This window comes from Stegastes partitus, unplaced genomic scaffold, assembly GCF_000690725.1.
Source record: "Stegastes partitus isolate 25-593 unplaced genomic scaffold, Stegastes_partitus-1.0.2 Scaffold1073, whole genome shotgun sequence".
Lineage (NCBI taxonomy): Eukaryota > Metazoa > Chordata > Actinopteri > Pomacentridae > Stegastes > Stegastes partitus.
In genome coordinates this window covers 29,265-44,656 of record NW_007578804.1, presented here as the reverse complement: position 1 = coordinate 44,656, position 15,392 = coordinate 29,265, and the positions used below count along the sequence as shown (strand labels likewise).

The 15,392-nt window shown below is 39.9% G+C and overlaps 1 protein-coding gene across 2 annotated transcripts; it reads right to left on the bottom strand.

Annotated features, from left to right (window-relative positions):
• Window positions 1-2,283: 2,283 nt before the first annotated feature.
• Window positions 2,284-12,786, bottom strand: renbp (renin binding protein). 2 transcript variants are annotated; one of them, XM_008295719.1, is made up of 11 exons: window positions 12,738-12,786; window positions 11,592-11,697; window positions 11,430-11,505; window positions 11,258-11,333; window positions 9,136-9,314; window positions 7,618-7,845; window positions 5,986-6,067; window positions 5,680-5,855; window positions 5,423-5,554; window positions 4,198-4,285; window positions 2,284-3,121 (listed from the first exon to the last, which is right to left on the bottom strand). In XM_008295719.1, the coding sequence occupies exons 2-11, from the start codon at window positions 11,690-11,692 to the stop codon at window positions 3,039-3,041; spliced, it is 1,221 nt and encodes a 406-aa protein (XP_008293941.1). In that variant the 5' UTR covers window positions 11,693-11,697; window positions 12,738-12,786; the 3' UTR covers window positions 2,284-3,038. The 2 variants fall into 2 exon arrangements, with proteins under 2 accessions (XP_008293941.1, XP_008293940.1); XM_008295718.1 differs by lacking the exon at window positions 12,738-12,786 and adding an exon at window positions 12,665-12,678.
• Between the last annotated feature and the right edge of the window lie 2,606 nt (window positions 12,787-15,392).

Here is a 15,392-nt window from a genome sequence, read left to right as displayed (position 1 = left end):
CAAAACAGTGCATAAAAGAGACACGTCTCGTCTCAATCTGATTTGTTGCTAAATTTAAGAAACATTTCTCCTACAACTATTGCACTGAAGTTTGGTTTGTGATTAACAGCTAATAAACCGCTCATGTTTAGAATTGCCAGACAGATACAAATGATATTTACTTATGGAACATTTATTTCAGCAGCATTTGTGTCAATTTGATGACAAATGCTGGTTGGGAACACGCAAAAGTTCTGAAGATTTGGTTTGAAGATTTGGGTTCTTCACCAGTCAAAGCCTTATGGAAGAGTGGCAAAGTTTGTAACTCCTTCAGAGGAGTCATACTGTCTTGGTGGCTTCCCTCGCTCGTCTCTTTCTTGCTCATTCAGTTTTTGAGGACAGTCTGCTCTAGACACATTTATGTAAGTCCCTTATCCGTATACCAAAAATGGCCATTTGTTTGAACACTCCCATCACAGAAATGTTTAGGTCCAGCTCGTAGACCGTATAATATACACAGTCTGTGGTCCAGCTGCTGCTGCACTCTACACAGCAGGCACAACATTGCTGCTTTCATCAGTCTGTTAAACTGGTGGCTTTCTGTCATTTAGACATTGGTCACTTTTACATTAATGTTCCACACTTCATTCAAACATAACCAGGATGTAAATGTTTGTTGTGCAGAGTGACAAAGGAACTGCCTCTGATTGGCTCTTATCCTAACCCAGATGTTTGTAGAGTCACATCATTTCTATTCTCACCAATGGACTGTTTTTATTACAGCAGGGGTGGACTGGTGAACCTCTCAGTCGTTCCCAGAATTTAGCAGCTTATGGCAAAAAGGTCTAACATGTGATAGCTGAATTTGACTATCCAGCCTTAAAATGACAAAGGCATTTTGGCTAAGCATATTCACACTGTGGCAAGTGTTAATTTTTAATTCACAATATCTATAACATCACGCTGACGAGATCTGTAATTCAGTTTTGACTGATATCTGTCACAAACCAGGTTGTACTGCCGTGACAAATCGGTGACATACACACACCAAGGCCAGTTTACAAGTTGTGTATTTGAAAAAATAAGAAAAATTAAATTATCAATGCCATAAAATATCAAAGTCTGTAGGATCAGAAGTGAGTGCATGTGTGGAAAAAATTGGGAAAATGGTTGAATGCCAGTTGGTGCAAAAACAGAAACTATCAGCTGACAAAATCACACAGGTGTTCTCAGGGAGGGAAGCACCGACAACTGGGCTCACAAACACCAGGACCAGGACCAGCCCAGAGCAGCCACCATGTGTCTTCTAGCCTTAAACATATTACTACGTTAACATGCTCAAGAACCTGATTTTTATCAGAGGGGGTCTATAATTATATAAGTAATCATACTAAACATGCAATACATGGTATAAGTAATGGTTTTAAGGAACCATTCTGCAGTGCAAGTGAGGAGTGCTGCAGGATGAGGACCAGTAACAGTCAGGAATACCAGCGACATGTCACAGGGGAGATATACCGTCCTCACTGTGACTAGAGAACATTAAGATGTCCTCAAAAACTCTAAACATTTCCTGTTTTCAACGAAGAATCATTATTTATTTTACAACAAAATCGCAAATTGCAACCCTGAATCCAAACCACCTGCTCTAACAGGACTTTACAGAGAACAACCAGTAGGGGGCACTGCAGCACACTAAAGATAACTGCAAACAGGGGACGCGTTAATCTGAATTCAGCTGATGACGCCTGTCATACTTTGATAAACATCAGCGACGAGGGCTGCTGATGATAACCACAAGGAATAAAGTTGTGGAACAAAGTCCACATCTCCTCATCCAGGAGCATCAAACACGTCCTCTTCTCCATCTGTAGCTCTTTTCTCTCTTTCAGCACACTGTGAAGCACTTGGGTCACTTTTGGGCTGTTGTAAAGGGCTCTATAAATAACCTTTGATTGACTGACTGATTGAGCTGCCCTTAACTAAAAGCCATCAGGAATTATCACAATCATTTCTTATGTTTTTAATACACCAGTATGAAGAAGCTCTTTAGCACAAATTATATTTTTAATGCTAAAATAGAATTATTATTATTATCCATGAATTTTTAAATGTACTGTTTTACAAAAAAAAAAGAAAAAATAGTAACGCACGTTATTATTTCTTGATTAAGATGTCAAATTATAGTTGTTTGCTTCCATTCATGTACAGAAAAAATAGTTTTAGTGGTTGAATTTTCAGTTTCAACAATAAACCTGGTGCAGCTTTATACTGAAGGTAAAAATACACATGAATTCAATGAAATAATTAGTATTTATATATCAGAATAACCATTTAATCATCGGTTGTCATGTTTCAATATACAATTCATTTACTGTCATTTTTACTTGCAGGTCACGAGCAGGAGGATCATATAGCTTTAACTTCACTACCAACTTTTTCCCTTTTATGTTAGAATAACAGTTGGTATGCTTAAAATAAAGGGAAAAACTAAACTAAACGACAACAAAACAAACAAACAGCTCTGGTAAAACTGTGGAATGATTCATATAAGAAGATAAAAAGGTATTTAAAGTACGCATAGAGATGCCACATATTAAACATAGAACATTTGTTTTTTGGTGTTAATGTTTCTGCCTTGTAGTTTGAGTTTCCTTACATCTTCTAAAACCTTGAAAAGGCATCTAAAAATGCACATGGACGGCCGAGTGACCTATAAAGTCTGTTAGCTCTGAAGCTGGACATCAGATATTAGATTTACAGCCTCTTGAACATTTCAGCCACTGAGCAGTGAAACCTTTATAATACACATTTAACAGACAGCAGGGAGAGGGGAAAAAAAGAAAACAAGACATTAAAAACATGATTTTATCTGCGCTGAAAGCATCTTCCCTGAAGTGCAAACTGCCGTGTAAAGAAGGCCACTCTAGTGTTGAAGAATGTCTGTACATGTATGATTAAAAATTTGTGCAATTTTGCTTTACACACTGACTATTTGTGGTTCGATGTAGTGCACAGACCCACGGATCAGATTAAATCCCGTCATCAGAACGCTCACATCACAGTGTTCTGTCTTCGTTTGCCAGCAGATCATCCAGGATGCGCTCGCACATGTACAGGCAGCGAGGCACGTGGAAGAACCCTGCAAAAGATGACAAACACAATTATTAACTGTCTATGTCCTTCAAGGGACCTAAACGATCCTATGTTGTTTTTTTTTTTATTATATGGAATCGACCCCAAGTTTTGCACGTTGGGTATGAAGCCTGCCGAGAAGTTCGACAGATGCCCTCAAGAGATGTCCCTAAATCAGTCAAGTAATGTGTTATTGCAAAGCTACAAACTACAGAAGTCTGCTCCTCAAGGCTGCATTAGTTGCTGTCAGCTGTCTAGACTGAACCATGACCTGGATAAAGACGCACCTTCTCCCCAGACAAATGAGCACAAACTGTTTTCTAGCTCCTGACTTGTGGGTCCACGGCACATGTGCATTCATGTCCATGGCGCTCACTCGTTAACCTTTACACTGTGGTGACCTCATGCAAATAAAACTCACTTTTTCTACACTTTGGGGACATTTAATAAATATGAAAACTACATAAATTTAGAAAAAAAAGGCAACTGGAGGCATCCCATCACATCGACTGTGAAGTTGTGTTGTTGCTAATGCCCAAACCGGATTGTGAAAGGGAAGAAGAATGAACGATATTTATTTTCTTATGTGCAGACTTAAGAAAAATCTACACTGTGCATCATAAAACTACTTCCAGCGACAGTGTTCTACCTACCTGACGCTCATTCATAAATCAGTTCATACTTTTATCTGCATTTCTTGGTGGCAGAACGCTCAACTGTGTTCCACCAGAACTAAACTGACCTTCAGTTAGTTCCATCCCACATCAATCCAACAAACACAACACAAAAAATGGACTTACTGGCTGGTAAACATACAGTTCAAACCAGAAGTTTACATCCACTGCATGAAAAGACATAAAATCTTATTTTTTGTCTCACTGTCTGACATTAAATCAGACTAAACTTTTCCTGTTTTAGGTCAGTTAGGATTACCAACAATATTTCTATTTGCTAAATGCCAGAATAATTTGGGATTGAGTGTGTTACGCATTTGCTTTAATCTAGCATGTGTTCCATCAGCATTTCATTTCCCTCCTTTTGGTTTTACATTCAGTTAAATGCACATCTTAACCATGTCCTTACCTTTAAACGGACCTCCTTTAAAATCCAGTGCTACTTTCCCTTCTTGTGTCAAATAGCCGAACCACTCACCGCCGTTAGCATCAGGGAACTGCACAGAACCAGACGCACGCACACACACACACACACACACACACACACACACACACACACACACACAAACAGTATATTGAAATATACAACTATACACTGGCAGTGTCAATATGTTAAAGGCTTCAGAGATTCTATCTTTCTTTAATCATCTCCAGAAAGTGCATGTGATCTTTGATTGTTTGTATTTAATGCTTGAACGGTAATAGTACCGTAAAACACAGTCTTAGGAGTTGTGTTCTGAAACTGTGGCTAGTTAAAGGAATAGTTCACGAGATTGGTAGGTTGTGTTCACTGTGGAACATAGTCAAGATGTGGTTAGCATAGCTTAGCATAAAAGCTGTGGAAACAATATCCTGGAGACAAATTGTTTAAAAAAAAAAAAAACAGAACATTGCTTTTCTATATTTTTCCTCCTAAAATGTTCAAGCAAAAGAATGCAGGATCGTTGTTTTCACCACACGTTGCCAGATGCAAGCAGGTGTTGCTGTGCGTTCCAGTGTGGCCTCATTAGGTGTAAAGTTTAATGCAAAACCACTTTGATATGTGAGGGTTTGGATGAAAATAGATCCGTTTTTGTGTCAATAATGAATCAGAGCACTGACTTGCAGACTGAAGCTAGCTCCGACGACGTGGGCTCTGGACAAAGTCAGACGCCAGGACTGATGAGGGGCTCTTATATATTACTATAAAAGTCCTTTTCCATCTCACAAGCGTTCAACCTGCTGTGGCGATGGGTGGAGAAGAGGAAGGAGGTAGCTTCCAAAACTAAAGGATGCTTGTCAAGAACCAAAACCACTTCCAAAAAACTGCAGCAGGTGCCTCACCTGTCCACGGTTTTGCATTTGGCTGCGTAAATACAGCATTCTGAAAACTTTACAGTCAAGTGCAGGGTTGCTAAGCACCTGACTTATGTGCACTTAAGGGTTAAGCTGACTTCACACAGCATGTTAAATCAGTGACCAGTAGAGATGCTGGTTGGTGTTTTTGGAGCTTGGACAGAGCCGGACAAGCTGTTTCCTCCTGTTTCCAGCTTTGTAACATGAGGTTGGACTCATACAGACCAGAATAAGCCTATTTCCCACAAATGTTAATCAGAAAAAGAACCTGTCTTGTTGGGAATGCAGCGTAAACTCACGTGGCTGAACGTGTATTCATAAACTTGAAGGAATCTCTCCAGCAGCTCAGGCTTCCTGGTCTGACTGTAGGCCATGAGGAAAGCAATGAGAGCCTCACAGTGAGGCCACCACAGCTTCATGTTCCACTCCAGCTGCTCAGACACACAAAACATATCACACAGTCTGATGCATTATACAAAAGGCGGTAATTAACTAAATGCTACCAAATGAAACCAGAAGGAATGTGCACTCACTGCCCGAAGGTCAGCTGACTAACCTGTGTGGGGCAGTGACCATCCACATCCAGGAAGTAGAACAGACCGCCATGCGTTTTATCCCAGCCGCACTGATAAGGGAGCTCGATGAACTTGTTGATGGCAGTGCTCTGGATCTTCTCGTCCGTCCGCTCTGCACCGTACTGCAGCAGGAACCAGCCCGCTTCCAGGGCGTGACCTGGCACGGGTCAGCACGTCAGGAAGCCCAAAGAAATGTGGAAAAAAGTTGAGGCAAGAAATTAAGAACAGGAAAAAACGTGTGACAACTTGCCTCCGCAGGCACCATCACTATTATCTGGAGTGTTTACCCGGGTTCTGGAGTCGTCCCGAACAACCCGGCAGCTCCTTCCCATCGACTGACACGTTCTCTAAAATAGCTGTTCCATCTCTCTGTGCCAAGTTACACAGGAAGAGAGAAGAAGCATTACACATCGCAAATTTAACAACAATGTTTAAGTAAAACGGCAGCTTCTAGCTTCCAACAACGTCATTATTTAACAGTACGTTGGGTACATTTGAAGTAATTTACAATTTGTCTGATGATCTGACTGCTTGTGTCCAATCTACACGTTTCTTGATACAAGTTTATTATGAGATCCCAGATATTACAATAACAAAACTGACAGCCAGGAAGATAGAGTGAAAAAGCAAAATGAAAAGTGCCATTTTTATTGGGTGTTGTTTAAGGTACCTATGAAGTGCAGGATATCCAGTTTGAGTATCACATTAATGTATTAAACGGCTTTATCGCGGACATTTATGACCAAAAGTTTACAGACCAAGTATGTCTTGAGTTACCAATGACTCCGATGACTACAACTCTGAATTTTCTGCGATGGAATGATTGAAACACGTGTCTCAGTCGCACAAAAACAATGCATTTTGGTTCTACTGTAAGTTTATTAGAGATTTTTTTTTGGAAATCTGCTGTAAGTGATTACGACTGACTACAGCTGCTGACTCCTCCCGGCCTATTTAAATTCGGCCCATTTGACCCACTCACTGGTCACATACGCTGCAATTAGAAAGTCTGAGGAGCTCAGCTGAGATCTGAAAAAAGCAAATTATTAACTTTGACAGGTCAGGAAAATCACGAGCCATTTCAAAGCAGCAACAAGTCCCAAAATCAACTGTGCAAACAATCTTAAGTATAGAATGCAGAACACAGTTGTGTCACTGCCACGATCAGGAAGGAAATGCAAACTGTCCCCTGCTGCTGAGACCCAGCTGGTCTGGATGGTCAAGTGTCAACCAAGAATCACCAAAAAGCTGCTGGAACAGAGCTGTCAGTGTCCACAGTCAAACATGTTTTACATCGCCGTGCCCTGAAAGGCTGCCATGCAAGAAGGAAGCTCTTCCTCCAAAAGGACCTCGACTGAAGTTTGCTGCTGATCACATGGACAAAGAAAAGGCCTTCTGGAGGAAAGTTCTGTGGTCAGATGGAACAAAAACAGCTACTTGGTCACAAGGAGCAGCAATATGTTTGGAGGAGAGAAGGTGAGGCCTTTATCGTGGTATTATCGTGCTCTGAGGCTGTTCTGCTGCAAGTGGAACTGGGGTTTTATATCAACTGCAACAGTTTCTCACAAGACAAGCGGTCAAAGTTAAAACCAGAAGCTTGCTAGAGGCTTGTGGGCGGCTCCCAAAAGTACCTAACTTGGGTATAAATAGCCAAAAGACATTTAACCACATATTAGCGTTGCTGTATGCATATTTCTGATTTAGCAGATTTCATAACAAATTCATAAAAGAACCAAAATCCATGATTGCTTTTGTGACAAAGACACATTTTAATAATCCAGCATAGGAAATGTAGAGCTGTAGGAGTCACTGAACAATCATGACATGCATGTGTACTTAACTGTTGTTCCCTGCTGTAAATTTAACTTCTTCCTGAATCATTTTGTTCTGGAAAGCCATTTGAACTACAAAGTCCATACCTGGATGTGGTGTAGAATCTGCTGCACACACCACTGTTCCAGTTCTTTGTACTTCTGAACCACCTCCGGACCCCGACCTCCAGTTAGCTGCTGCACCAAACACAGCAGCATCATGGGAACGGCCATGCTGTTGGCGGGAACGTCTCCCGGGAGCTGGGGCCGACCCAGGCCGGACGAGTCCACCCGAACCCAGTGGATCAGCTGCTCCATCATCTGCTCGGCCTCCAGCTAAGACACAACACAGCAGAGGCAAGTCTACCAGAGAGGTAATAGACACTGGGAATGTGAATGTGTGTCTATGTGTTCACACTGTATTTATTAACAACAAAAGCTGCAACCAAAAACCAACCTTTGCATTTAGTATCCACAAATGTGGTGTTTGGAAATGTGAGAACTCTTAAGAATTTACTTCAAGTCTGCATAAATGGGACCTAAAACATCATCTGAGTTTCCCACGAGTTCTTGAAGTAAATAAAAAAAATACTGAATTAAAACAACGAGACAAAAATAATAAACTTGGTCATTTATTTATTGAGGAAAATAATCCAATTTAATATTTCTGTTCGTGGCCAAAGTATTTGACAATTTGTTTTTGTCTCCGATCCAAATCACCCTGACTCTGGTACGCAGCAATAACTACAATTAAATTCAGTTTTATTAATACACTGCAAAATGAAAACAAAAGCATCTCAAAGCATTTCATTCAAAATGATACAACTGAGAGACATCCAACAAGTTCTATATAATATTATGGTTGAATTTTGAGAATTTCATGTTTTTAGACTTACGAATGTCGATATTTTCACTATCAAAAAACATGTCTTACCAGGCAAACCTTTTTTAAAGGCTAAATATCCTTCATACAGCCATGACATTTGATAAGGACACAGACAAAGTTGTTTCCAACAGATCTAAAAGACTGAATGACTCCAGCAGAGGCCATTTTAAAAAAATAAAATTGGTCCTTAAAAATGTAAAAAAACAAACAAACAAGGGTGCTATTGGGATGCATATTGGGATGTATCCATATTTCCAAATAAAAAGGGTCTTTAGCAAACATTTCTCTAACTTTTGAGGCCTCCAACAGTAAAGTTTAATGGGTGGTGATGCTCCATCATAAGTTAGAACTCTATTGCACAGTGAACACTGAGCTAAAGCTTGACTTGAGTTTTTTTTGTTTTTAATCACTAATCAGTTGAAAATCAATTGCAAAATCTGTCAGAAGAATTTCAATTAGATATTTTGTCCTGATCAACCCACACTGGCAGTCTACACTTATCAAACCTGCAGCCAAAGAGCCTCGGTGTAACTTACGACCTCTCTTTTGACAAATAAATCACAAAAGCTGTAGACATCTTGTTGTTTCATGACTAAGCCGAAGCATACACGTCCAACTTTGAGCTGCCTCGAAACTCTCCACAAATTCAAAGACACAAGATCAAAACGGTGGTAAAAGTATTGATTAACCAAAGTTTATGTTTATAATTACAGTATTTACACGAAGAGTTCTCTTCCTACCTGCATCTCCTGGTCACCGGTGACTCTGCTGAGTTCATCCATGGCCATGATGTAGAAACACTCACTGAATATGGTCCTCTGAACTTTGACTGCTTTACCGTCTCTGGTTAAGCAGAAGGCACATTTCCACTGACCGCTGGTCCTGGACACGCGAGCAAACTTTCTCAGGAACGCACCTCCTAAGAAGGAAACACAACAATGTGACCGTTTTAGATCAGTGAAAGCAATTAGTATGAAGAACTTTATAGACGTGAAAACATCTCTGGATTTGTCTCCTGTTAAAACTCTGTTCTGGGACAGTGAAATGGTCATATATGTGGAGTAAATCTTTAAATCTTTTGAGGTAATTTTAGGAAAATTTACTGCCTTGTGGATAAGAAACAGCCACAATGCGAGCACGGCTTTAACAAGCTGCTCAGTGCACATCACCAGACAAACTAGGTCTAGAGAAACACACATCGTTTGTGTTTTTTATGTGCTACAGGGGGGAAGTTTTCCTCAATCTATCCTCACAGGAAATATGTTGTTAATTAAGTTTTGATCACAGTGAAAAGAACCCAAGTTTCTCTGTGGACATGTCCTGCTGTACCTTCGTCAGCCTTGTACCAAAAAACCCTTTAACTAACAAACATAAAGCAGGACTCCTCTTAGTTGCCAGAGATGTGAGAATGTGCAGATCTCAGGTTTTTCTGCCTAACAACAGCAACATGCTGAGCACCTTAATGTGTGTCAGACACGATCAGCAGACGGCAGCAGAGCAAACACGACTGAGTCAATAATTGCTTACACCACGTCTGCTGCCAAAACCCTACCTGAAAACAAACATTAAGCTACGGCTGAGCAACATGTTTATTTACAAAAAGGATCAATTCTGATGGCTGAAGGTGAGTCAAAATTGTACAATGGTTACATAATGAATCTATCTGAGAAAAAAGATAAAGCTAAAGCCCTCCTAGACTGCCACTGTCATTACACCCAACAATAGCAAAGAATAATATGTGGTCATTTAAACAGACCTTTTTCTGCAGACCTTCTGCTGCACCCATGAACTGTTATCTATAGTGATGGATCTATAATTATTATCTTTGTGGTTTCATAATACAGGAGAGGGAAAACACATTCAATCAATCAAAAAAAACAGCACTGCTTTTCTTTTCTTGTAGCCTTCACGAAGGTTATTTAATTGACTGAATTTAGGATTATTAGTCAGCATGGTAATAACTGTGCGTCTGCCTCCAGCCAGCTATGCAGCAGCTCTAAAGTTCACAGGACTGATGGTTTAAAGATGGATGAATGGAAGTCAAAGTCAGTGTGAGTAGGACAGACTGACACTTCAGTAGTGGCAGGTTCAGAATAATTTTGTTTGATAAGATGGTCACTTTTGCAAATCAGGCAATTAGACAGTCAGAAATTCTTGCCATGGCATTGGTTCCAGACCAATAACGGCTCACCATCTAAACCGTCTAGTGTCAAACTCAGGCCCACAAGATAATATCAAATGTCTACTGAAGCTGGTCTGCCAACAAATTCAGTCACAGCCAGGAGGGCAGTGGTCGTCCCAACCCTGGTTGAAATAAGAACAGATAACCTCAAAAGAAACAAAGGTGAAACCACAAATATAGACAAAAACGGTTCGTCAAGCTTGAATTAATTTAATTTGATTACGGTGAAGAACAACATATTATTTTTCCTATTAGGGAGAGCCGAAGCCCGACAGTGTACGGCAGGCGGCAGCCAGAGCATTGGTAGAGAGCTTAGGTTTTGGCAACCTTTCCTGTTTTTCTCTTTGTCATTTTTTTTTTTAAACTATTTTGGTTGTTTTGTTGGGTTTCCATTAAAACTGAACACAAGAGAGAATTTTATTATTTTATTCATTTAAACAAAAATAAGAAACAAATGCTACTTAATGTGAAGCTTTGCTTGTTCCAGATTCAATGTTTAAGCAAAACTTAAGTTTGTTTGTATATGAAAAAGTTCATCATTATATATCTGGAGGGAAAGTAAAACATGCACAGCTGTCAAATGTCAGTTTTTCAAGAAATATCAAGTCTGGCCCACGACTTAGTCCCAGTTTTCTTTTTGATTTTGACCCACTGTGTGTTTGAGTTTGAATGTCAGTTACCAGCTTTTGCTGCTTCAAGGATTTCCGGCTTGTGGAAGCGCTCCATGGTTCGGTACAGCCGACTATACATCCACACCTGTGACGGGAACAAGCCAAAGTATTGGCACAACATCTGAATATCCTTTTTTTTCCAGACATGTTTCACACAGTCAGTATGAGTACAGAAGCTCACCTGTCTGCCCTGCAGCCAGACGTATTTCAGCTCATCATAAACACTTCCGTCCCTCCCAATGCAAGTGAAGAAGCCTCTGAAACAAGAAGCAAAGAGATTCATGCAAAGGATATAGTCTCTATGGATGCTATAATGAATGTACGCTCCAGTGTGACTGCATACCCGTGTACTGTGTCATGGGAGTATTTAAGCCAGAAGTCCACTACATTGTCCAGCTGTGAACGAATTCGCTCTCGACACTCCTCCAGCTTCACCACAGACATTGTTCCTTTCATGAAAAACACGAAAATCAGTTGCAGAATTGTTGAATGCTGACTTTAAAAGTGTATTTTAAACTGAATTTGTGCTCTCAAAGTTGGGGACTGAGAACAAAAGTCTCAAAAATGTAAACAGGTTGGAAAAATGTCCTCAGAAAATCTTATTGACGGCTTTTTAGTTGTGGATAACTTGCAGTAGCTGTATTAGCTTCAGATCTTCCTCAAGTCATCTAACGCTCTGGCTGATATTAGGTCACACAACACTTTGCATAAGTATAGGCAAATTCTGACTGTTTGCTTTGGGTTTTAAAGGTCTAACACACATCACTGCCTTTCAGCTCACACATTGTTTTCTTTGTGTGGATCATGTGCAACTTTTTACTATGCTGTGCAGTTAACTTTGACAACTTTCACAAGCGTTAACAAGCTCACACAGACACACGTCATCTTTTTTTCAGTGCATCATCAAATTTTCAGTTTCAGTTACGAGATGTTTGTGCTGTTGCTTTGAAACAGTCGGTTTTAGGGGCTTAATGTGTATGTGTGACAGAACTGTGACTGTTAAAGTTCCTCTTTATGGCCTCAGACACAAGATGCTGTCATGGTGCAACATTAGACTGTCTCAGCATATATGATTTCTGAATTAGTTTCCCATTTCCATGCACCCACTGAAAATAAAACCACAGCTTTGCAGGAAAAACTGAACCAACTCAGCTCCAGCTTTTCATCTGCATCAGCACAAATGCCTAAACTCCTACATGACATTTTGATTTTTATTTTATTTTAAAGTTGGCTCCTTAATACTCCCACAAATTTATTTTAAAAAGATAAATAAACAACAGATTAGATTTTCGGTTGCAAACTAGCTTTATCTGGATTTTTAAATCTGACCAAGTATTAAAGATTTCTTCTTCCGCTTCCAAACAGAGACATCGCTCCTTTTTTTTTTTTAATTACAAAGCGTAACGGTGCTCTTACTGTTCATGTCGCTTCAGCAGCATCGAGGCCGAAACGTCAAATCCGAGGTGTTTTTTTTTAAATTTTTTATTACCTGCAGCTTCAGGAGCTCTCCTGCCAGCGCGATCATGTGAGCTCGTTGATCACGTGATGCGAGCCGGAACCGGAAGTGTCTTCTTCGCTGCGCCCTTCCCCGGATGTTCAGATGAATCCGAGATCGTATGTTTTTTTTTTTTTTTGACTATTATTATTACTTCTTTATTCTTTAAGTACATACTGCAGTTGCCCCAATAAAGTATGAACTGTTGTATCCAGTAAAATAAAAACAATTGGGTCTTACTATTTTGTCATAATGCTGCGCTTTAAACACCTGCTGGCAGTTCTCACAGACAGTTGCATTAATACTGAACTTTTCTCGTAGCTTTGGCGTATAAGGTCTTTTTAAAAAAAACAAGTTTATATGCCGGATTTCACTATAAGTTTACTTTTTTAATGTTGTAAATAAAAAAAACAGCTGGAAGACTGATAGACATTGTAATCTTGCTGTTCTTGTTACTTGTTCTTTACTGTATTAAGTTATTAATTTTGAAATATTGGGAAATTGTCAAGTGTTTGCGATTAATTTACTTTGTACACACATAAAATCTTCCAGGCCACTTCTGAAAACAGTTACCGAAAAGTATATATGTATGTAATATGCATTATAATAAATTATATACACAGTGCTTAACAAATTTATTAGACCACCTGTCTAATCTGTTAAGGGCTGTGTACCATCCAGCATCATGAAGTCATTTAATTCGCACTCACCTCTTCATGTTTTCAGATTTTGAACAGGATGAGGAATTTCAAACTGAATTCACCTTTTTTTATTCCCAAATCTGAGCCACTCAGAAATGAATCAAACATAACATTCAACCACTAAAACTAGTTCTTCTGTTCAGGAATGCAAGTGAACAAATATAATTTGACATCTTAGTCAAGAAATAATATTAATGTGCTTTATTTTTTTTCTGTTTTTTTTTTTTTTTTTACTTATTTATTTGTTTTTTTTTTTTTTTTTTTTTTTTTTTTTTTTTGGTAAAACAGTAAATTTGAAAATGTATTGATAACAGTAATAATTCTATTTTAGCATTAAAAATATCATTTTGGTTAAAGAGCTTCTACATACTGGTGTATTAGTCATTACAGAAACATAAGAAATGATTTAGGCAATTACCAGTGCTGTTAATTTAGGACAGCTGTGTCATAAACCTGACATTGGTGGTCTAATCATTTGCTAAGCGCTGTTTGTTAAGCACCTCACAGCTAGAGAGTACTGTGTTCGCCTCTACTCCCCATGTATGGGTTTCCTCTCACAGTCCAAAGACCTGCTTAGGTTATGGTTCTTTGGTGGTTCTAAATTACCTGTGACCATGCATGTCTGTCTGTCTGTTTTGGCCCTGTGATGACCTCTGACCTCAGTTGTACCCAGCCTTCATCCTAAGACAGCTGGGATATGCTTGTCTTGAGTTTCCAGTGACTCCTCTATGAAGGAGTCCCTGAAACCCATCCGTCTTTGTCACACACATGAAAAAAGAAGCAGTTTCAAGAATTTTGGTTCTTTCATAGACTTATTGATCTTCTGGATATATAAAGCTTCACCAGCATCTTTGATAACATTTACTAAAAAAAAAAAAAAAGTACTTCTTCACTGGCATCTTTTTCTGTTTCTCCGTCCAGTTTCTTCAGCGTTTCCAATAATTCCACCTGCAACTGTGATGGTTGCTCCTTCCTCTTCACTGACTTGATGTGGCTGATAGTGGGGGTGAGGGTCAACCATACAGTCCACATGATGAAGAGAGGCTGTGGGGATGCTGAGGGCAACAATGGTAAGAAAGTAGACACAGGGAGGCTCCCTGAGCAGAGAAGGCCTCCTTGGCCTTGTCCAGCAGGAGGACCAACAGCCCAGCAGTGAAAACATAGATGTAAAATACTGCAAATCCGGTGAATTCAGTGATTAGTGATATGATACAACATATTTAATTATTAAGCAACTCAAAATGCTTTCAATCACTAAACTTCTTCGCTTGTTTTCCCGCGCATGCGTAGGCCGCGCCGCTCGGACCCTCGCGGTCTTGGCCGGACGACGACCCTGACGTCATTGTCACCCCGAGCAGCTGAGCAGCGCGAGCCTGCGTGTGCAGAGCACCGTCTGGCAGAGGAGAGCAGCCGCAGCGCGAGTCTCATGTCATCACTGGACTTGATGAAAAAGGAGTGTTTCGCATCTGGGACCCTGTCCTCGGCTTCTTTCAAAAGAAGATTCATAAAGAAGAGGAGGGTCGCTCCGAAGGCGGCGCAGGATGCGGACAGCGAGTGTCAGCTGTGCAGGTGGGACACGAAACTGTCAGAAAGTTGGTAGTTAGTCTGTGGTTGAGTTTACATTGGTCTCAACGATAATGAAGGGAGGAGGGAACAGTGATACAACACATAGGCCTAAATACAGTGAGATTCATTGCAAATGTAGACTGCTTTTTTTATTTTTTTTAATTTGCAGATTTTTTTTTCTTAAGTGCGCATGTCGTTTGCGCATCTCATATTACAGAAAACAGATTATCACCTTGTTAAACTGTATTTTTAATCATGCATCAAGAATCCTGAACAGGGTGGGAAAAGGTTTTTCTTCGGAATGTATCATTCAGAGATGCAAACAGATGGTTTTCATGAACAGTTTGTATACGGTGCTTAATGAATGTATCAGACCACCACC

Excerpts from the sequence above, each read along its gene's own strand:
- renbp (XM_008295718.1), bottom strand. Across the intron at positions 7,846-9,135 it reads CCGGTGACCAGGAGATGCAG|CTGGAGGCCGAGCAGATGAT; the intron begins GTAGGAAGAGAA and ends GTTGTGTCTTAG. Across the intron at positions 3,122-4,197 it reads TAAAGGAGGTCCGTTTAAAG|GGTTCTTCCACGTGCCTCGC; the intron begins GTAAGGACATGG and ends CATCTTTTGCAG.